The sequence below is a fragment of the Lagenorhynchus albirostris genome, chromosome 1 (assembly GCF_949774975.1).
Source record: "Lagenorhynchus albirostris chromosome 1, mLagAlb1.1, whole genome shotgun sequence".
NCBI lineage: Eukaryota > Metazoa > Chordata > Mammalia > Artiodactyla > Delphinidae > Lagenorhynchus > Lagenorhynchus albirostris.
This window is the reverse complement of record NC_083095.1, coordinates 177295556-177319742: the sequence shown is the minus strand read 5'-3', so window position 1 is coordinate 177319742 and position 24187 is coordinate 177295556. Positions and strand designations below refer to the sequence as shown.

General features: G+C 37.6%; 1 protein-coding gene across 1 annotated transcript in view; it reads right to left on the bottom strand.

Moving 5' to 3' along the window:
• Window positions 1–300: 300 nt before the first annotated feature.
• The window catches only part of MALRD1 (MAM and LDL receptor class A domain containing 1), a 567689-nt gene continuing 543802 nt past the window's right edge, over window positions 301–24187 (bottom strand). Inside the window, exons 39-40 of the mRNA XM_060121258.1 lie at window positions 2993–3068; window positions 301–381 (exon numbers count right to left, since the gene is read on the bottom strand). Of these exons, the coding sequence (XP_059977241.1) occupies window positions 301–381; window positions 2993–3068 (157 nt within the window). The remainder of the gene's footprint in view (window positions 382–2992; window positions 3069–24187) is intronic.

Sequence of the window (24187 nt, the reverse complement as noted above, 5' to 3'; positions counted from 1 at the left end):
ATATTCCATAAGACAATTTATTTGTAAATGTAATAATTAGAGTAGTATTCTGAATCCCTCCTATTTTTACTATTGCATGAGTTTCTATCAGATTTCACGGACTGGAATACAAGATCATACTTGATCTTTTTTTTGTTTGTTGGCTGGTTGGTTGGTTGTTCTTTGTCTTGCCACACCATGTAGCACGTGGGATCTTGGTTCCCCAACCAGGGATCAAACCCGCGCCCCCTGCAATGGAAGCTCAGAGTCTTAACCACTGGACCACCAGGGAAGTCCCAAGCATACTTGATCTTGAAGGTACTATTTGAGATGATTAGATTCAGTCTCCAGGCTTCCTGATGTTGTGTCATATAATGGATTTGAGAAGGAGTACATAGAACTCTAAAGAAAAACACATTGAAAAAAGTTATGATTTTAGGCATTAAAATAAGAGACTTCTTTCCATATCATGCAGGTTGAGGTGAATTTTTAATGGATTTTCATTGCAGTAATAACTAGAGCATCACCAGTTCCTACTTCAGCACCTCCAGTCCACACCGCCTGAACCACTGACGCAAGCCTAGTCTTGGTGTATGCCCAGCGTCCTCTAGTGGCATAGGAGTCACTGCCTCATCCTCACCTCTGCATATACCTTATATGGATCATGATTTTAAAAATATAGCAACAATAACAAAGTACAAAACCCCCTACTTACTTATGAGACAATTGGGGTAGGTTGAACACTGATTGAGTATTTGATTGTGTCAAGGAATTATTATTAAATGTTTAAGCATGTTACTGTGGTTATATATTTTTTTATGTTCTTATCCTGGTACAACTGAAGTCTGTACAGGTAAAATTAAATGATATCTGGAATTTGCTTAAAAACACTCTGGTTGACACCAAGAGTGAACCATAATGTAAACTATGGACTCTGGGTGATAATGACATATCAGTGTAAGTTCATCAATTGTAAGAAATCTACCCCTCTGGTGGTGGATGTTGATAATGGGGGAGGCTATGCATGGGTGGGGGCAGGGAGTATATGGAAAGTTTTAGGTTCTGCCCTGAACCTAAAACTGCTCTAAAGAAAATTAAGTCTATTTAAAAAAATATCACCACCATTCTGGTGGGTGAAGGGAATAGGTGGCAGTAGAGGTGAAACAAGAATGACCACGGGTTGATAATTGTTGACGTTGGCTGATGGGTATGTGGTTTTCATTATACTATTCTCTCATTTTCTATTTCAGAATATGAGAATTTTCTCTAAGAATGTTCAGAAGAGTATTTTCAGGTAAGTCTATTTCTCTGTTACAATGTCAGGGAAGGTGCACTTAGTTTAATTAATACAAAGTCATTTGTTTCTGAAACAACAGAAATCAAAATAGCAACAAAAGTCTAGAGCTATGACAGGATTTCTTAGCCATTCTTAATCGGAAGAAAAAAACACGAATGAGGAATGATAAATATAAAAATGTCAAATTTAAAACACATTTTAATTCCTTACATCATTTGTAACTTTCAGATACTAAAAGTTAAACTATGCTAAAGACTAAAAAGATTAAGTTTTCTTTTCTTTAGCAAAAATGAAAATAGGTTTATATTACACCTTCCTACTTTGTCAAGAAGATGTATTACATTTTGTTTCTTAAATATTCATTTATTTATTTGTTTATTATCCATTAAGTAGGGCTACATTTTCTTTTCTTTTTTTTTTTTTTGCGGTACGTGGGCCTCTCACTGTTGTGGCCTCTCCCGTTGCAGAGCACAGGCTCCAGATGCACAGGCTCAGCAGCCATGGCTCACGGGCCCAGCCGCTCCGCGGCACGTGGGATCCTCCCAGACCAGGGCACGAACCCGTGTCCCCTGCAACGGCAGGTGGACTCTCAACCACTGTGCCACCAGGGAAGCCCTACATTTTCATTTTTATTCTACGACTTGACTGACTTGGCAAATCATCCAAATTAATTCTGTGTTCTGGGAAATATCTTCCTTCTTCCTTTCATTCCTAACAATACTAAAAGTGTATATGACATCATTATTGAAGATGCAATGCCCTTAATTTCTCCTTTCCTCTTTTTAAGTTATCAGGTAACAGAAATAAAGAAGTCAAGGGTTGTGTTAGACTTCAACCACATCACTCAAAAATACTAGAAACCACCTGATCTGAAACCTTTGCTGCTCGGTTTCAGCAACAGTAACAACTGTTTTATGGAGGATTTTCATTAAAAAAATAATAGGAGAAAATGAAAGTTGGTTTTCTACGTGCTCACTTTCACAAGAGAATGAATTTGATACAATATTTCTAAAATCAGATGTAAGGAAGCTTTCATACAGAAGTGATGTGTTATGGCTAATCCTGTTTTATACCCAGATGGATGCTCATATTACCTATTTAAGAAAGGGGTGAGAGAGATTTTATTATACTTGCCATTTTCTCTCTAGCCTACTTCATATTGCACTGATAAGGAGTAGCCCTAAAAAGAGGCCAAGAAAGATGTAACACACTTTTCCTTCCTCCTTTCTCTTTCTAAGTTATCAGGTAACAATCCTCACAGCCCACACCTGAATTGAAAGAGAGCATAGAACGCTATTCTCCCTTTTGTGTTTGGGAATAAAATATGAAGAACAGTCAATGAAGAGTTACTGTGAGTAGATGACTAATACTTTGTGGGTTAAACTGATATTTTCCAGATTTGTCAGCTCTATTTGGGTATGAACAGTGACCACAAAGCCATTTAACAGTGAACTGATTCTACAAGCAGATTGAAACCATCCTGAAATGGAAAATTCTCATTGCATATTTAGAGAGACTGAAACTCCTTCCCATCCCATCTCTTTAGTGGAGAAATAATTCCACTAAAACACATCTTTTAACCATGATATGGGAACATGTCCAGACAACACTGTGTGTGTGTGTGTGTGTGTGTGTGTGTGTGTGTGTGTGTGTGTATGTGTGCACGTGTGCAGGCTTGTTCCCCGTTCTGAAACAACACAGTTCATTACCACTTACCTCTGTTTTCTCTGGGTTGCTCCAGTTCCCATAAATTGGATTAACAAATGCACAGTTAACACTTCTTTTAGTTTTCCTTAAAGCACCCAGGGCCACAAAAAGAAAAGTAAGTATTAAAACGCACCACACGACATTTTCAGGCTATTATCTGATAGAAATCTTTGGGAGACACATTATCTAGCCAGTGTACTTATTTTTATGAATGTATTTCCATAAGTAAAGACTTTTTTGCAGGATACCAAGGCAAACACATTCTTGAAAGCAAATGTAATTTGACCTCTGAATATTTAAATCCAAAAAAACCCAAGCACATAAAAAAAGTTGTTCTTAAAATTGATTGCCTAAATATTATTCAAATAATACCAAGGTGTACAAGATTAGAAAGAACAATGTTATATAAAGTTGAATTGGTTGTAAGGAAAGGCCACCTTGAAGTCCCATCGACTTCAAGAGTTGCCAAACCCACCACATCCTTTATGATAGTGTCTGCCATAAAGATTTGTATGTAGTGCCTGTCACAGTATTTAACATTTTAAACAGCAAATTTAAATATGAGCATTTTGAAGAGATCTTTATGTTACTATTTCCCTTCATGGATCATAAAGAGGCATGTCCTTCGTAATCTGACATACTGGTCTAGATCTGCATAATTTACTCTGATTAACTGAGCTCCTAAATGATCATTTCCTTTTTATACTTCAGTTACTTAAGAGTCAATAGACTTATCGGAAGACAAGTAGCCCTGCGATAGCTGGTCACAACTGATGAAGAAAAAAATGCTCATCACAGGAAAAAAATAAATATAACCAGATAACTAAATACACCCTATTGAAGATATAAGGAAAATCCCCAATATGCGCGCACGCACACACACACACACACACACACACACACACACACGTACACGTACACATACACATAGTGGAGAATGGAAAACCGATTCCAGGATGATTGCCAGTGTCTTGAGGAGGCAACCAGGAAGAAAAAATATATAATGCATGACTATTTTTGCCCAATCAGAGTATAATGACAATAAATGTTTGTCAATAATGTACCCTTAAATCCTAAAAGAAAAGATAATAAAGAGGAAGTCTTACTGATTTACTCTTTGAAAAGAAACTGTCAGAGGTATGACCTCTTATTTCATCTACCAAACCACATGGTCCTCTTCTAAAAAATAACAGTGTTAATGAGCGCAATAGCATAATCAGGGTACTTGTGTTTGACTGACAATACATTCTCCCTGTGGATTCAGTGTCTTCTAAGCTTCCTGACCTCCGCTGTTTCCATGTAATTGGCTTCAATATTCAATAGCTTAACCAGTTCACCTTCATTGCATCTACGTTTTGGTTATTGATGAAGAGGGCCACAGCAGCCATTTTTGTGAGTTATTTTGTGAAAAAAAAATCATATACTCTTAAACGGTGAGGCAACAAGTTAATTCCTTAACCACTAATTGAAAACTTATGAGTTGCTCTAATTAAATTGAATGAGTGGTGCTTGATTCTTTGCCTTTTCTCTCTCCAAGGCTAGTCGATCTTAAGTTCTCAGAGCAGTAAGCTCAATAATTGGCATAGTTAGAGCAAGAGCCTAGACAGTGCTGCTCGCAAAACAGACTGGGTGGGAAGTGAAGTGGTGTTTTGAAATATGTCAAAATGTGAAAGCAAAGGCTGGTACAGGAGAAACAACATGCAGGGAGGGAGGATTAGAACAAAATGGAAATTAGGCACTAGGTAAAGATGGGACAGCCCCAAACACCGACAGCTCAGAAAAATTATTCTTGGCTGAAATCAGGCATGAAATCAGGAAACAGGAGGAAACCCAAACCACAAAGACTAGACAGGACAGATGGTCCAAAGGCTGGGCAGGCAACCAGGAACTGGAGGGACAGGCTCGGCTGTCAGTTGGATAGAATTGAGGTACATGCAACACAAAAGATTTTGATATGAGGTGCTTATTTTTGGCTTTGAACTGCTGAGACCCCAGATGACCTAAACCAATATTGGCAGGCAGAAGTCAAGTAAATTGATCAATTTTCCAACCCTATTAATTCAGCTATTGAAGCTACTTTTCTTCTGAAGGATTTTAAGTCTTAAATAATTTTCTATTAAAATAAAGTGGCCAGCCTTTGGGGATTGGGTGACTATAAAGAAAGAAGGGTGATAAATAAGTGTCAGGATATGGAGTTGTAATAAAACAAGAAAGGGTCACAGTATGAGTAGTGGAAGGTGAGCAAATTTCTTTACTTCAACTTATGTTTATTAGTAATCTCAAACTTTTATTTTTCCCAGATCAAGTGTATGTCTCCCAACATTGGAAATCTCTGAATGGTTGGGCTTAATTCTTAATGTCTTTCCTATTTAAAAGGTAAAATATTACCCACTGCCCATAGATACTTCCATTAAGAAAAATTTTAAATGTCAACTCCATATATTTACCATTTCAAGTTCTACGATATAATTTTCTACCTTCATCAATTATATACATTCAAGCGTAATTTGTTTAAGTAAAACACAATTTTACTTAAAATGATGGATCCTGATATGAGGAAAACAAAATGTTTGACTGTGAAGTTTTCTGCCACTTCTAACACTGTATGGTGCAATGATAGTCTGCATTAGGATAAAAAATGCTTGTTTAACTTACTGTATCTGTCATTGAGCAGACAGCTCTTTAAGAGCTGAGGTTTCAAAGAATGGAGCAACCTCTAGGAATCAGCAAGACATTGACTTAGAAGCTTAGAGTAGAGGAAAGGAAGCTGAATGGATCACATGAGTTTTCCTCCCCTAACTTGTGATGAATTCACTTAAATTATTATTAAGCTCTGGCTACATCCAATATGTGCAGGCACTGTATAGGGTGGCATTGTGAGGGGGCTAAACAGACAAAATGTTTCTGATGCAAGTTTCCAATTTAAATTTAGTGAGCATATGAACACCTCTAAAGGAATTGACTTCATAGCTTATTAACTAACAAAATTGTTTTAGTGTTGATTAAAAACATGAAAGTATTTACAATAGATATCTGAAATCACTGTAGATGGGCAATGAAGAAAAACAAAACAAAACTTCATCTATGTTGCATCCAGTAAACATGACTTTCACACACCATACACTTCACCCATTTAAAGAATATAATTCAAAGTTTTTTAATAAAATGAATTTTATTAATTTAAAAAAACTTTGTAAAATATATATAACAAAATTTTCCATTTTACCCACTTTTTGAAAGTGTACAATTCAGTGGCATTCACAGTGTTGTGCAACCATTACCATTACCTATTTCTAAAACATTTGCATCAGTAGAAATGGAAATTCTATAGCCATTAAACAATAAAAACTGTTCTCCTCTTCCTCCAGCCCCTGGTAACCTCTAACTTACTTTATGTCTCTATGAATTTACCTAGTCTAGGTACTTCATATGAGTGGAATAATACAATATTTATCCTTTTGTCTGACTTATTTCACTTAGCATAATGTTTTCAAGGTTAATCCATATTGTAGCATGTATAAGAACTTCAATAATTTTTATGGCTGAATAGTATTCCATTGTATGCATATGCTACATTTTGTTTATTCATTTATCTGATGATGGACACTTGAGATGTTTCCACCTTTTGACTATTGTGAATAATGCTGCTTTGAACATTGGCGTATAAGTATCTGGGCCCCATTTCAACTCCTTTGGGTATATAACTAGGAATGGAATTGCTGGGTCATATGGTAATTCTGTTTTAGGTTATGAGGTGGCACTGAACTGTCTTCCATAGCTGTTGTACCATTTTACATTTCCACAAATAATGTATATGCAGGTTTCTATTTCTCCACATCTTCACCAACGCTTGCTATTTTCTATTTTATTATTACTATTATTGCCATCCCAAAAGGTGGGAAGTGGTATCTAATTATAGATTTGATTCACATTTCCCTAATGACTAATGATGTTGAGCATCTTTTCATATGGTTATTGGCCATTTGTATATCTTCTTTGAAGAAATGTCTGTTCAAGTATGCTTCTTTTTTTAAATTGGGTTGTCTGTCGATTTGATGAGTTGTAGGAGTTTTTATATATTCTGTATATTAAACTCTTATCATATATATGATTTCAAATATTCCCATTCTGTAGGCTTTTTCACTTTCTTAATACCCTTTGATGCATGAAAGTTTTTGATGAAGTCCAATTTATTTATTTTTTTCTTTTGTTTCTTATACTTTTGGTGTCATATATAAGAATGCATTGCCAAATCCCAGGTTATAAAGATTTACTCCTATGATTTTTTCTAAATGTTTTATGGTTTTAGCTCTTATATTGAAGTCTTTGATCTGTTTTGAGTTAATTTTTGTGTGTGGTATGAGGTAGGGGTCCAATTTCATTCTTTTGCATGTAGAAATCCAGTTGTCCCAGCAACACCTGTTGAAGAGACTGTTCTTTCCTTATTGAATGGACTTGTAAAAAATCAACTGGTCATAGATATATGGGTTTATATTTGGATTCTTAATTATAACCCATTAGTCTCTATGTATATTCATATGCCAATACCATATTGTTTTGTTTGCTGTGGCTTTGTGGTAAGTTTTGAAATCAGGAAGTGTGAGCCCTCCAACTTGATCCTTTAACAAGACTGCTTTGGCTTTTTGGTGCCCTTGAAATTCCGTATGAATTTGAGGATCAATTTTCCATTTCTGCAGAAAAGGCTGTTGGAGTTTTAATTGGCACTGTGTTGAATCTGTAGATTGCTTTGGGCAGTACTGACATCGTGACAATATTGTCTTCCTATCCATAAACTGGAAATGTCTTTCCATTATTTAGGTTTTCTTTAATTTTTTTCAGTAATGCTTTGTAATTTTAAGTGTAGAAACCTTTCACCTCTCTGGTTAAATTTATTCCCAGGTATTTTATCCTTTTAGATGCTATTCTCAAAAGTGATTGCATTCTTAATTTTTTTTTCTGATTGTTTATTGCTGGTATTTAGGAGCACACCTGATTTTTGTGTGTTGATTTTGTATATTGCAACTTTGCTGAATTCATTTATTAGCTCTAGTAGCTTTTTGGTGGATTCTTTGAGATTTTCTGTATATACATGATCATGTCATTTGTAATAGATTTATTTATTCCTTTCTAATTTGCATGGCTTTTTTTGTCTTTTTCTTGTCTAATTGCTCTGGTTAAGGTTTCTTATTGGTAAACACATTTATCTCTAGCTTAGTGGAACTATAAAACCTTCATTAATATAAAACAAAATTGTAATGCTAGCGTATGACGCAAATTATTATGGCAATATTTGGACAGTTTTGGGTAGAGTCTGATTGTCACTTAATGTGAAACCTTTAGACTGGATAAGTGAATAAACCTTTATCTAGGTTGAAAGAAAAACAAGGTGACAGTGAGCATAGGTGTCACCCTGCATGTTGAAGAATGGCTATCAGGAGGGTTACAAGGAAAGAATGACAAGACAATGCCTGAATTGTTTTCATTGACAAGTCTATACTTCAAAATAAACATCAATTTACACATATTGTAAGTTCATTAATTAATAATTTTAATCAACTTTTATAATTTGTCTTACTGAGTGTCTTCTTATTAATTTTATTTACTAAATTAATTGTTGCTTTTGGTTATCAATCAGTGGTTTACTTTCTTTCTGTTAAGAACAGACATGTTTTTCTCCAATTTACTGGTATGTCATTTCGTGTGTCTGAGAAACTACTCACACTTCTTAGTCAAATCCACCAAACACTTAGTGGTAGTCCCCACTACCATCTCATGGGAGTAAATCTGTCACAATGTATTCATATTTAAAAATAGGCTTAGAAGGGCTTCCCTGGTGGTGCAGTGATTGAGAGTTGGCCTGCCAATGCAGGGGACTTGGGTTCGTGCCCCGGTCCGGGAAGATCCCACATGCCGCGGAGCGGCTAGGCCCGTGAGCCATGGCCGCTGAGCCTGCTCGTCCGGAGCCTGTGCTCTGGCAACGGGAGAGGCCACAACAGTGAGAGGCCCGCGTACCGCAAAAAAAAAAAAAAAAAAAGGCCATGAGCTCAAAACTTTAGCACAAATTATAAAAGTAAGGTGGAATGCCATTTGAGATGGCCATGCATGATGATTCCTGTTACACCCAGGTGGATGGCATTATAAAACTCTACTGTAAAAACCTGTCTACTAAAAAGTATGAAGAACAACACTTTCTGAAATTGGGCAATCCTAATGCAGCTATCTAGGTGGTTTGCAGAGATAAACACGATCATTTATTTACCAAAAGATATTTGCTGTGCATGTGTGTGTGGAGGAATTTGCTCTCATGCTTCCATTAAAGAAATGATTTCTATATTTGTTTCTAAATGCTGAAGAACATTCTAAGATCCAAGAAATAACTGTCCTGAGTTAAGGGCCTGAAGGAAAATGATGTCTATAATGTGGTGACTCACTCCTTAAGGTGGTGAAATGTTAGAATGCTGATTATGTTATTTATCATCTTTCATGTTTGTTTAAATTTATCCAACATTTCTAGGACACATATTATCTAACAAACATTGTGTTAGGTCCTATACTTACAAAGTTGATCATTATTTGTTCCTGCCTCTAGAATTTCTTTTGGAGGGTGGCAGCTTGCTAGATTTCTGTCTCTTAGATTAAATTACATTTATAAAATGCCTACCACAAGTAGATGCCCACTAACTGTCCAGTGCTATTCTTTTACCTTCTTTTCTTATTCTCTCCTTTGGTCATTTATATCTTCTTTTAAACTTCCTACTTGTTTCTCCTGACCCCCAAACTTGGGACCAATGAAAGGACATTGGGATAAAGGAAAAAAAATAAGGAAGTGGCAAAATTAGTAATAATACTCACTGTAGTACTTTTAATTTTTTAAAATAAATTTATTTACTTAGAGCTAGCAAGGACCTTTGCAATCATCTTGTTTATGCCTTTTTTACAGATGGAGCAAATGAGGTTCTTCCCGCACTAGATTATAAGTCCTCTGGAGGATAAGGACCTTGTCTGGTTTACTCTTCTCTCTATCTCAGCACCTAATACAGTACCTAGTGCGGCAGGAATCAACTGAATGTTTATAGAAAGAATAACTTAATGAATGCACATAGTCCGAAGGCTTAATGATGGAAAAAAAGCCACTAACCAGCTCTCTACTCTGTTATTCCATGCCTACTCCCAGCAATATACTTCATCAATACTCAGAGAGAAAAGACATTCATTTTTACTACTGTTACCATGGAGTCACATTTGTATTTAGATTTCTGTTCCACTGAGCCCAAGACTTTAAGTGGGCCAGGAGCCTACTTTTGACCTCTGTCTCTTTCATTTTTTTTTTTTTTTTCCAGCTGGTTAAGTGCCAGCTCAGAGGAGCAGCCTGGGGGCTTTCCTGAGGATGAGTAGAGTATAAGAGAATAGGGATGGTCCTTCTATCTATTTCATTACATGGGAACTGAAAAAGTCATATTATTGGAGAAAAATTAATTTGGTACAAATAACTCATTTTACAATATTTGAAAAATAAAGGTCTGTGTCCCTTATATCTCATATTCTCTGAAAAATAAGAGGTATGAAATATCTATGTATAAATATCAGGGGTTGATGTGAGTTTTCAGGCTATGAAGTATTTGATTTGTTATTGCCGGGGAAAAATGTTTTCTAACCATAAAAGTACATGTGACATATTTTTTTAAAAAAGGGCCCATCTAAATTATGAAATACAATCATTTCACTGGTGGAAATGGAATTCATTTATTCTGGGAGTCATGCCTATTATATTAAATTTTGCTTAGCCAGATTAATGGTGAATCTGGAGTGTCTCAGAGAAGTAAATCTCAATTCTACTCATTTCCACCTATGTCATTTTAAACTCTTCAATTAGGTTTTTCCAAATGTTTCCAGTCCTAAGACTTTCTATGAAGTCTTTCTGAGTGTGCTAATCTTTCAGATAAAGGGAAAATACATTATAAAATCCTAACGAAAATAAAATATTTCTGGTCCCCACTTTTACTCATATCTATTTTTAATGTTCATTAAACATATTTCTGTCAAGAAGAGATCTTTTTAGAAATGTTTGTTTCTTAGGGTACTAATAATTTTTTTTCTCTGCCTCATTATAAAAATTAATGAGTAATGCTCTTATTTTTGCTTCCTGATCTTAGAACCTATAAAAATGAGGTTTTTTTTTTTTTTGGCTTGTTCATTTTTAACTTGTAGTAATAGGAGGAGATTGGTGCACTGCATTTCCTGTGCAATTATCGGTGCCACACGATTCACATACATCATCTTTCTTTTCTCAAAACCTTAGACAAGTTTTATTTTACACCTGGTCTCTGACTGTTTCCAATTCAAATTTTAGCCTGTCTGAATAGACCGTTTTTAAGGAGAGAGGTTTCACACATTTTTTAATTTCGACACTACTTTGTCCTTTTTGTAATGAGAGCAACTTTATGGCAGTTTGCAAAGATAAGCATAATAGAAGAATATAAGCCAAATGAGAAGGGACTTCCCTGGTGATGCAGTGGTTAAGAATCCGCCTGCCAATGCAGGGGACATGGGTTCGAGCCCTGGTCTGGGAAGATCCTACATGCTGTGGAGCAACTAAGCCTGTGCACCACAACTACTAAGCCTGAATTCTAGAGCCCGCACTCTGCAACAAGAGAAGCCACTGCAGTAAGAAGCCTGGGTACCGCAACCGAAGAGGAGCCCCCACCTGCCGCAATTAGAGAAAGCCCACATACAGCAGTGAAGAAGCAATACAGCCAAAAATAAATCAATTAAAAAAAAAAGACAAATGAGAAACAGATAGGAAGTGGAGAAATGGATTCTTAGAACTGGAAAATAGAGTTGAGCCAGAGGGAAAGAGATGGGGACAGTATATGACATGGGTATGGTGAGTCTATTTACTTACTTAATGTAGGATACAAATTTGACTTTAAGATCCTCCAATTCAAATTTAAGCAGGACAAAAGAATCAATCACATAGGTCACACTTTCAAAAAACAAAGAAAAAAACAGTTGCTTAGAAGCACATCTTTACCAACTCAGGAGAGAAGACTTATGGTATGCATCCTGTCACTATACTCTAGGCTAACAAGGTAACAAGTGCCCACATTATTTTAGGAAGACCAGCAATGGGTTTCACGAGGTTGTTTCAACAAATATCTTTCAAAATATCAGACTGAGACTATGCCAAAATGTGTCTCAGTGAAACTATCTAGGAGAGGGTGGTAGCAAGAAGCGGGAGGGATTAAATGGAACACTTGAAGCACAACAGTGTGTTAGAGAATTAGATTTGGGGAACATTTTATTTTGGCTGCACTGTGCAGCATGTTGGGTCTTACTTCCTCGACCAGGGATGGAACCCAGCCCTTGGCAGTAAGAGGAAGGAGACCTAATGACTGGACGGCCAGGGAATTCCAATGAGGGGCATTTTAATATGGTTGTGTTTATCATAAAAAAGCCAGCACCAAGATTACAATTTGTAGTGTGTAATTATAGTGTGGCACATTAAATCTGTTATAAGAATCTATAGATAGTAAAACTGTCACTGTTTGCAGATGACATGATACTTTACATAGAGAATCCTAAAGATGCTACCAGAAAACTACTAGAGCTAATCAATGAATTTGGTAAAGTAGCAGCATACAAAATTAATGCACAGAAAGCTCTTGCATTCCTAAACACTAACGACAAAAAATCTGAAAGAGAAATTAAGGAAACACTCCCATTTACCACTGCAACAAAAAGAATAAAACACCTAGAATAAACCTACCTAAGGAGACAAAAGACCTGTATGCAGAAAACTATAAGACACTGATGAAAGAAATTAAAGATGACACAAACAGATGGAGGGATATACCACGTTCTTGGATTGGAAGAATCAACATTGTGAAAATGACTATACTACCCAAAGCAATCTACAGATTCAATGCAATCCCTATCAAACTACCAATGGCAATTTTCACAGAACTAGAACAAAATATTTTACAATTTGTATGGAAACACAAAAGACCCCGAATAGCCAAAGCAATCTTGAGAAAGAAAAACAGAGCTGGAGGAATCAGGCTCCCTGACTTCAGACTATACTACAAAGCTATGTAATCAAGACAGTATGGTACTGGCACAAAAACAGAAGTATAGATCAATGGAATAGGATAGAAAGCCCAGAGATAAACCCATGCACATATGGTCACCTTATCTTTGATAAAGGAGGCAAGAATATACAATGGAGAAAAGACAGCCTCTTCAATAAGCGGTGCTGGGAAAACTGGACAGGTACATGTAAAAGAATGAAATTAGAACACTCCCTAACACCATACACAAAAACAAACTCAAAATGGATTAAAGACCTAAATGTAAGGCCAGACATTATAAAACTCATAGAGGAAAACATAGGCAGAACACTGTATGACATAAATCACAACAAGATCCTTTTTGACCCACCTCCTATAGAAATGGAAATAAAAGCAAAAATAAACAAATGGGACCGAAAGAAACTTCAAATCTTTTGCACAGCAAAGGAAACCATAAACAAGATGAAAAGACAACCCTCAGAATGGGAGAAAATATTTGCAACTGACAAAGGATTAATCTCCAAAATATACAAGCAGCTCATGCAGCTCAATATCAAAAAAACAAGCAACCCAATCCAGAAACGGGTGGAAGACCTAAATAGACATTTCTCCAAAGAAGATACAGATTGCCAACAAACACATGAAAGGATGCTCAACATCACTAACCATTAGAGAAATGCAAATCAAAACTACAATGAGGTATCACCTCACACTGGCCAGAATGGCCATCATCAAAAAGTCTACAAACAATAAATGCTGGAGAGGGTGTGGATAAAAGGGAACTCTATTGCACTGTTGGTGGGAGTGTAACTTGATACAGCCACTATGGAGAACAGTATGGAGGTTCCATAAAAAACTAAAAATAGAACTACCATATGACACAGCAATCCCACTACTGGGCATATACCCTGAGAAAACCATACTTCAAAAAGAGACATGTATCACAACGTTCATTGAAGCACTATTTACAATAGCCAGGACATGGAAGCAACCTAAATGTTCATCGACAGATGAATGGATAAAGAAGATGTGGCATATATATACAATGGAATATTACTCAGCCATAAAAAGAAACAAAATTGAGTTATTTGTAGTGAGGTGGATGGACCTAGAGTCTGTCATACAGAGTGAAGTAAGTCAGAAAGAGAAACACAAATACCGTATGCTAACACATATATATGGAATCTTAAAAAAAAATGGTTCTGAGGATCCTAGAGGCAGGACAGGAATAAAGATGCAGACGTAGAGAATGGACTTAAGGACACAGGGAGGGGTAAGGGTAAGCTGGGATGAAGTGAGAGAGTAGCATTGACAAATAAACACTACCAAATGTAAAATAGATAGCTATTGGGAAGCAGCTGCATAGCACAGAGAGATCAGCTCGGTGCTTTGTGACCACCTAGAGGGGTGGGATAGGGAGGGTGGGAGGGAGATGCAAGAGGGAGTGGATATAGGGGTATACGTATGCATATAGCTGATTCACTTTGTTAAACAGCAGAGACAAACATAACATTGTAAAGCAATTATACTCCAGTAAAGATGTTAAAAAAGAAAAAAAAAGACTATTGTACTCACTTTGAATGGTGACAGGTGGTAACTAGGGTTATTGTGGAGATCATATATTAATGTGTAAAATTATCAAATCAGGTGTGTTTTACCCCTGACACTAATATAATACTGTGTGCCACTTATAATTAAATTAAAAGTTTAAAATAAAAAGGACAGTTAAAAAAAAGAATCTATAGATAGAATAAAACTGCACATCATAAAGCATTATAAGAAAGAATAAACTGAGTCTATAAATCATCCTTTTCTCACTGAATGTATACTCCTGTAAAATACTGTATTACCTGACCACCGCTAAAGAAAAAAGGGAAGACATCATGAGGAGTAGTAAACAAAAATATTCACCTATATAATGGTCTCTATCTTTGGCAACATGATGACATTAAAAAAAAAAAGAATTACAACAAACAATCTGTAACACGGGACAGAAAGAAAGAAAAGAAGCAAGTCAATTTGAAAAAGCAGGGATAATTTAGGGGGGATGTCCATGAGCTCAAGTTTTCATTTCCCAGTCTTTAAGGAAGAAGCTGAACCAGATGTTTTGGGTGAAAAAGTTCAGAAAGAATTGGCTTTGGAAATATAAGCAGAAATGCCCCAAAAGGGAGAGGAAAGGATTAATCATCCGGGGTCACAAAACCAAACCACTGGGACACCAAAGTTTGCTAAACTCATTCACATGATACAGCAGCTGCCATGTTTTTCTCCTACTCTTTTGAGGCAGGAAATAAATATCACTAACCACAAAACATGTCCCTGTTTAATACGATCTTGCTGTGGCAGAGTGCTTACATGGGAACATGCCCAGGAACATGGAAGCAATTAGTATGAATAAAGCTGACCCAGGTTCCTGTAGCTTAACCCTAAGGAGACCCCACGTTGCCAATGGGAGGGCAGTCTCCACCGACTTCTAGCACATTCACAACCACCTAACATGAACCGGATGCACAGTAGAACACAGACTTTCAAGATGAAAGGTGCATGTACATGTGTGCACATTGATAAAAGTTTGGAAGAAGACACATCAAAATGGTAACAGTCTCTATATCTGGGTGGTGACATTCAATGTCATTTTTAATTCTTTTCTGGCGCTTTGCTGTACTTTCCAAATTCTATTCATTAGGCTGCTGTGTATCAGAATCTTGGGAGTGGGGTGGTGATCTTACAATTTGGAAAAGATCATGAGGTGTTTCCCCTGCAAGAGCTCCTCGCCCCCACCCTGCCCTGGCTCCTTGTAAATCATTTGCCTGAAAGGTAAGATCCCTACCGCAATCCTTCCTGCCTCCTCTCTCTTTAGCATTTCTTCTCAACGTCTACCTGCCATCCCTGCTGCACTTCTTAGGGGTTTTAAGTAGGTCATAATACCTGTTTTTGCTCTTAAATACCCTCCTCATTGGCCAGAGCCTTTGCCAGCTCTGGAGCCAGATAAACCGTTTCTCTTCTTTGTACTCCACGGTGCAGTGTGCATTTTACTATCAGGATATATGGTATTTTTGTTAATTGGAATGAAATATTTTTCCCTGTAAATTGCTCCATATGAAAACTCACTCTTATTTCCTTATTGAATTCCCTTAGACACGTAATCTCTTTGCTTAAAAACCGATTGCAGTATTGAAGTTAATTATCAGTCTATGTGATTTTCCCTAGTAATCACCTAGCGACTGGCTTCTTTCTAAATCTTTTGACAATTTAAAGTTGACAACGCTATGTAAGAATCTGTCTAGAAAAATGAACTTAGTTGCATTTATGTATTTACATTCATGTCTCTCCCACTTGAATGTTAACTTCCTATGGGCAGAGATAAAATCTTTATTTTCCAATTTATCTCAGAAACGTTACTTGAGTCCCAAATATGTGCCATGTACTCTTATGGTCTTATTCTGTTTATCGTTCCGTGATGAGATAAATACAAAGATTGAGGACAGGTGTTTAGAAAGAGTAAATAATAGTAATAGGTAGTAATAATAGTAATAGGTGTTCAGACAGAGTAAATTTATGTCTGTTGAGGCTCAGAATAAGAAATTTAGACTAGTATTTTGTGTGTCTTTTAATTTCACTTTTCCAATACTTCTTACAAAAGCACTGGTATGTGATGGATTGAAAACAAAATGAAGCAAAACACAGCTGGTCCTTCATCACACATAGTTTTGCTGGCTCTGTTCTGCTAACACTGGTGTTCAAATTTGAGTAAATACACATTTGCCTAGCTAGCATTTTGCTAGCTACCTCTTCTGAAAATATTTTCTCTTCCTTTCTCTTTGAATGAATGTGATACCTCAAAGTCCCACAGTTGGAAAGGGCCAAGTGCTATATAACTTTCTTCGATCAGAATGAAATATTTTTTCATGTAAATTGCACTATATGAAAACTCCCTCTAATTTTCTTATTGAATTCCCATAGACACATAATCTGTTTGATTGAAACTGATTGCAGTGTTGAAGTTAATTATCAGTCTTCATGATTTCCCTCAGCAATCACCTAGCAACTTGCTTCTTTCTAAATCATTTTAGACAATCTAAAGCTGACGACACGATATGACAATCTATCTAGAAAAACTTACTTCTTTCATTATGACTTACAAATACCTACAAATTCCTTTAAATATACCCTATTTTGGATTTATTAATACATTTACTTAAAATTCTCTTGGGTCTATGAATTAGTTCAGCTTATAATACTTAAACTTTGAAAAAAGCAATAAAATTGCATTTTCTTGTAGTTATTTTAGAACAACTTATTTTTAAAACATAAAGAGAAATTATAAGTACACGAGCACATGATTAGTATTCTATGTAGATTTCTTAAAAATAGTCTATCCCTGTTGTTCTCAGTAAATTTCCTATCATTTTTCCTTACCTGACCTGTGTTTTATTCACACTAACCACACCATTCTCCATTATAGCTTGTGCTTTGACACAAGCTGTTCTGTCTGCTCTTCCTCATTTTCATCTTGGGGATTTCAAGCCATGAATTCAGACTTGAGTGATGCAGCGTATACTCACTAAATGCTTCTTCAATTTCCCCACCATATTATTTACACCTTTGAAAGAGACTTGGCCTCTCTTTTACCTGTGTTTCTCCAGACCTTTGTAGGAAGCAACTGCATGTGTTTCATATATGCTTGTTGAAGAATTGACATTATTTGCTTTTCTATATAATTTACACTTTTACAGAGTGTAAATTATCATTTACTTCTCTATTCCCAGCGACTAGCACAGTGCCCAGCACATAACAGATGCTTAATAAATGTTTGCCAACAAGTACATAAATGAATCACTGAGAGTTTCTGATATATGTGTTTCTTTTTACAAAGACAAAAATAAGCTGGTCTTTCAAGTTCTCTTGTCATTCTGTCCTTTGATTCATTAGTGAACTAGAAATTCCAACACAGTAAACAGATTGTTGAACTTGTAAGAGTGTCCCTGAGGATGCTTTTAAGGAGAAGTTGTGTGAAACATAATTTGAAAGCAGAAAAGAGTCTGTCAGGAGGATGGCAAAGCAGTTAGTGAAGAAAAATGATGAAGCTGATCCCATCTTCCCCTCTTTGAAATTCCCTACCCTCTAGTAACATTAATAAAGAACAACATTTAGAATTCTGATTCTCCAGCAAAAGGAACTAAATGTATTTGCTACATGCCATGGCAGAGCTAAATGATTTGCTAACAGCACACACCTCACTTTTCTTTACTGCCTCCTGTCCTTCCTCATTTAAACAGGTTACCTCTTTCAAGGAGCAACTCTGATTTCCTACAACACATTCTTCTACTCTGATTGCATGGATATGAGGAAACACATGCAACATTGAAATATTTCAGGACTGAAATGCTGTCTTCCTGCTAATGTAAGATTTATAGTGAACAGAGAGAAGACGCTGAATCCTGCCCTGGGGACTATTTCTGCCAAATAGTCACCTGTATTAAAATGGCAAAATAGCTATCTTCAGATCAAATAATTAGAATATGGGGCTATTATACGGTAAAGTGCTCTTTATATATTTTACACAGAATTTATCTCTTAGACTATTTGGAGTCTGTATCCAATGACAATAGATTTGAAACAACTTGGGAGAGTTTGCAGTGACAACACACACACGTACACACCAACGAAGCTTGCATTATTCCAGACTTATATTCCTGAGACATCGCATGTAAGCTGATTTTGCATAGTCAAATAATATCATAAACGACCAGGGAACTGGTTATTTAAAGAGCTACTACTTATTTAGTAAAAACAGCAAATCATTTTGAAATTCATGTGAAATTTCTAATTTTGTTCATTTGATAAATATGAATATTACTTTAAGAGTTAATCTATGTACTCATGAAAGAAAGTAGAATGAGCGTAATAATATCCTTATAAATAAAACTGGTAATTAGATTACCAGTTAGATTGATTAGATTAGGTTGTCAGATGCCAGGATGAAATCTGTCACACATACAGATATCCAAATTAAATGGTATAGTGTGAGGACGATATTGAGAGGAGTGAATATCATCACTTTTTAAAGTAAATTGAATTTCCTGCCTCCCTGAAATGCCCAGGTGTTTTGATGCTCAGTTTCTTCCATACATTATGAATGTTCATACTTGTAGGGTTTTGGTATTCTCTAATGTCCTTCATTAATATTCTAGGATGTAAGCTTCTGACTATGAGCTGATTTTGTAGCCCATCATGGACCCCGATAATGATTTTGCTAAGGGTCATACATGTAGGGCTCATTTGGGCTTCCTTTATTTGCTTTCAGCTTCTATAGAATGGCATGAATGTCAATCAAGTTAGATTGAAATTCTTCAAGAATACCGAACAATGATATCCTAACTTTAAGAGTCATCTGAGAGTTTTATAGTAGGAATAAATCCTGGAGCATTGAGGCCAAGTAAAATATTTCTTGGAATATAAAATGTTCATTTGGGCTCAAACATCCTACTGGAAACAGGCTGAGACGTTTGATTTAACAGATATTTACTACGATGAATTTCTAAGGAATATCAGTATAAATAGGACAAGGACCCTACCACTAAGAGGCTCACAATCTGTTATGGGATATATCAAACCAAAAGTCAACGTGACAAGGGAAAAACAAGGCTGAGAACAAAGTACTTTGGAAGCTCAGAGGTAGGAGTGCTTACTTTTTGTCCAACATGACCTGGGAAAATTCGCAGATGACACTTCTGTGGTTAGCCTTTGTGAAAGTTTTCCCTTTTTATGTTTTATTTTTATGGCAAAGGAAGAAGTAAGCCTAGCAGTTCTGAAAATTTGTTCTATCTTCCTTTGACCAACAAGTTCTTCTTGGCCATTAGAGTCTGGAAAGATGGCAGCTGGCATCACGCATTCAATGTCTTGGGCATAATCAGCCCATAGAGCCCGAATTCCAAGACTTTGATGTATTACTGCAAATCTACAGATCCCAGCCATCTTATTTTTCATCTGCCCTACATGGTACTTATGAAATGCACACTGTGTGTTAGGCAAGGAGCAGAGTAAACAGTCACTGATGTCTCTGCTTCCCAGAGATTTTATCAGTGGATAGAATTATAACCGAGTCCCAGATATTGTTGTTCTTAACCATCAGTCAGCTGCGTGGTCAAGACCACCATACAGAAAGATTTGCCAAGTGCCTGGTTTAATACCGTAAGTTAGATACTTTAAATTTTTTTAAAAATAGGCATTAGTTCTCTCAGGGAATTGTAATGCTAAGATAAAGCTAGGGGCTTCCCTGGTGGCGCAATGGTTGAGAGTCCGCCTGCCGATGCAGGGGACATGGGTTCGTGCCCCGGTCCGGGAAGATCCCACATGCTGTGGAGCAGCTGGGCTCGTGAGCCATGGCCGCTGGGCCTGCGCTTCCGGAGCCTGTGCTCCGCAACGGGAGAGGCCACGGCAGTGAGAGGCCCGCGTACCGCAAAATAAATAAATAAATAAATAAATAAAGGTAGGATACTACTCAGTCAGATAAAAGGCACCCTAATGGCTGAAAGGTGCAGTTACATCACAACAAGGGAATACTCAGGGCCCAAAAGACCAAACTCTAGTCTATTTAAAGATAAGTAAATAAATTAAAAGAATAGTAAACATAATATATAGTCATGCCCTAAATTGTGGAGTGGCCTATATACATGACAGACATTTGGGAAAAATTTAGTTCAACTTCCTCATTTTATGTATAAGAAAATACAGAATATCAAAATAGTTTTCTTCCCTGTTGCCCAGCCTGTGTTTCTTCCTGGATTTTTGGATCTCTGTTAGTGGCATTACCAACTGTGCAGTTGCCTAGATATAACATCCTCGGATCAACTTTGACCCCTGTTTTTTCCTCACGTCCTATGTTAGGTCAGTCACCACTACTCAAGTTCAAGTTCTCACTGTCTCTCATCTAACCTCTCAAACAGGCTTATGTCTCTAGACTGCAGATCGCTTTCTTAATCTTTTCCTAATCTGTTCTCACGCTCTGCATTCTTTTTTTAACCATAGATATGATCTTGTCAGTCTTCTTACATTCTTAAAACACTTCCCTGGCTTGCATCAGTTAAGGCCCTAGCAGGAAATAGCTGACATACTCAAAATAGGAAATTTGAGGAGTGTTTGATCAAGCGACAGTTTGCAAAGGTTTGGCCAGAATATGAAGAAACCAGTAGCAATGGTGCAGGAGGCTGGGCCAATGACATCACGCCTGTTACCACCCTAGGCTGGAAGGAGGCAGACTGAGAAGGGTACAGCTGTGGAATGCATAGGGGCTCCTCATGGACCTGTCACTGCCAGCAGTCAGCTGGATCCATGCTGCAGACAGGAGCCAGGGTTAGGAATACCCAGCCCCCTCTCTCTTTCCTCCCTCAAGGTGCTCCACTTTGGCCAAACATATGAATTCAGATGAATATAAATTCAGCCCATTAATGCAGTGCATAGAGGTCAGGTCTCCAGATCCACCTTCTACCCTCTCCATCCTGTTTGGTGGAGAAGTGTAGAGGGTGGACTTGGGGGGACAGACAGAAGATAGCCAGCACTTAGCCCAATTTTTAAAAATAAGTTGAAATCTCCTTAAAATAGGCATTCAAAACTTTTAACCACCTGTCTACCATATACTTTTCTAAGTGTAATCTAATTAGTTCTCCCACCCCCATTCTATAGCTATGTCAGTCAATTTGAAAACCATAAGTTTCCACATTCTATTTTCAGGAACCCTCTTTCTTCATCTCTGCCTGGCTTCTCCATCCTTCAAGTCTTTATACGATTGCTACCTTCCCTGTGCAGTCCTCTTCATCCATCTGAATTGTTGGCTCCCCAGAATATATCACCTCTACGTGATATGCCAAGGCTTGCCCCGGTGCACTACTCACTCCACTCTGAATAAGAGGAGTTCTGACTTCATGAAATTCCCGGCCACAGGGTAGGGAATGGGGCTTTTCTGAGAGGAGCAGAGACGTGACCAGTTTGGGACAAAACTCTTTTTCCTTTGAGGCCTCTTTTATGGGCCTGTTCTACCATTTCAGGATTAAAAAAACAAACAAACAAAGGTGAGGATGAAGGGAAAAGTATAAAAGAACAGGCTGCATAAGATTCTTATTGGAAAAAAAAAGGGAGAAGAAAAAGAAGGAGGAGGAAGAGGAGAAATCATCATTATCACACATGGTCCAATCCCATTTTTAAGGGGAAGATTTCCAAACCCTGCTCTCCATTTGGCTTTTCTAGCTCAAAGTAAACATTTAGCAGGGTTTGGCGGAGCACGGCCAATGTTTGCACAAAGGACTGAGACTGAGGAGTTCGATTCGTGGATCTTAACAGCTGTACTTCTCGAGGGCAAATGCACATATGGAGAGAGCAAAGGTTCGCAAGCGTTATGAGACGACCTTGGTCATTGCCGCTAGTGGAATTCCAGTTTGCCAAGACTAAGTATTCATTTCAGGGACCAAGGACAGGCTCACTGGTGACATTCTAGCTGCAAGAGCAGCTGAATGCCTTGAGGCATAGAGTAAGTAAGGTTTTGATTTTGACTAAGAATAAATACCCATCGCTGGGCCCAGGTTAGGTCTATGCCAGGATCTCACACTGGAAGAGAAGTAAAACTTCTGCCTCCAAAGAGCCACATTATCATACAGGGTGTCAGCAGTGGGAAAGGGTCTGGGAGAAAGGATAATATTATAGAGAGAGAGATTTTATTTGGAAGTCAGGGCCACTTATTCATAAATCTCAAACAAGAACATCTGTAATCCTCATGGGCAGCTGGTATAGCTTTTGGGATCCTAATAACCTTCTTTCTTATCAGAAATATAAACAACAATCTTTTTTTTTTTTTTTTTTTGCTGTACGCGGGCCTCTCACTGTTGTGACCTCTCCCATTGCGGAGCACAGGCTCCGGACGCGCAGGCTCAGCGGCCATGGCTCACGGGCCCAGCCGCTCCGCGGCATGTGGGATCTTCCCGGACCGGGGCACGAACCCGTGTTCCCTGCATCGGCAGGTGGACTCTCAACCACTGCGCCACCAGGGAAGCCCCAACAATCATTCTTTTGATCCTTCTTTCCTTCCATTTTACCCCCAAAGTGTTTTGTTTTACATTTCTACCGTTACACATGCCATAGTCAAACACATATTATAATGGAGTTATGAGTCAGAAAGCATATAAGATGATAATCTTATATACCTTTGAGCTTTCTCAAGGCTAGCACATGTTTGTGGCATTGAATAATGAGGCATTCCCAAGATCACATTCAGGTCTTATAATTTCCTAATCAGCAATCTTTTTACTGTTGCACATACATACAATCCTATGAAATTATTTAGAAAATTTCTAGAAAAGACATAGACATATCTTATTTCTCAGCATAACTGAATGAAATAGGTTTGTTCATTTCTAACGTTTGTTAGTGTATTTATTAAATTAACACAATTCTTTAGGAGTAAGTGCCACAATGCAGCATAATAAACAGCAATTTATTGCATATTTTCCCCCAGGCAAAGATGACATAGTCCAAAATAGGAAAGCTGGGGGTGTTACGTGGCTTCAGCAAATTAAGAATAAATAGTCCACTATTTTTTTTTGGGGGGGGGTACGTGGGCCTCTCACTGTTGTGGCCTTTCCCGTTGCGGAGCACAGGCTCCGGACGCGCAGGCTCAGCGGCCATGGCTCACGGGCCCAGCCGCTCCACGGCGTGTGGGATCTTCCTGGACCGGGGCACGAACCCATGTCCCCTGCATCAGCAGGCAGACTCTCAACCACTGCGCCACCAGGGAAGCCCCAAGAGTCCACTATTTATTTGTATCCTTTAATCTAGATTTCTAGGTGTAGGCTGGATTGTCACATTTACTTTGTAAGAACCGCAAACAGCTCTAGAAGGCTGCTACATTTGTTGCTTCCTCTGAAGTGTCATGAGTAAAAATTTGGTGGATTTTGGACCATGGGGACAGGTGTAGTGGATACCTTTCAGAGACCTTTCATGATGACACCCCCCCACACACAGCAGTCATGTTTGTACTATTGATCCTGCCCCATAGCTCACCCACAGTTGATTTGACCAGAAATGGGATCTTGACCCAAGTGGGCTAATCAGAGGGTTATCCTTTGGAATACGGAATGGAGACGTA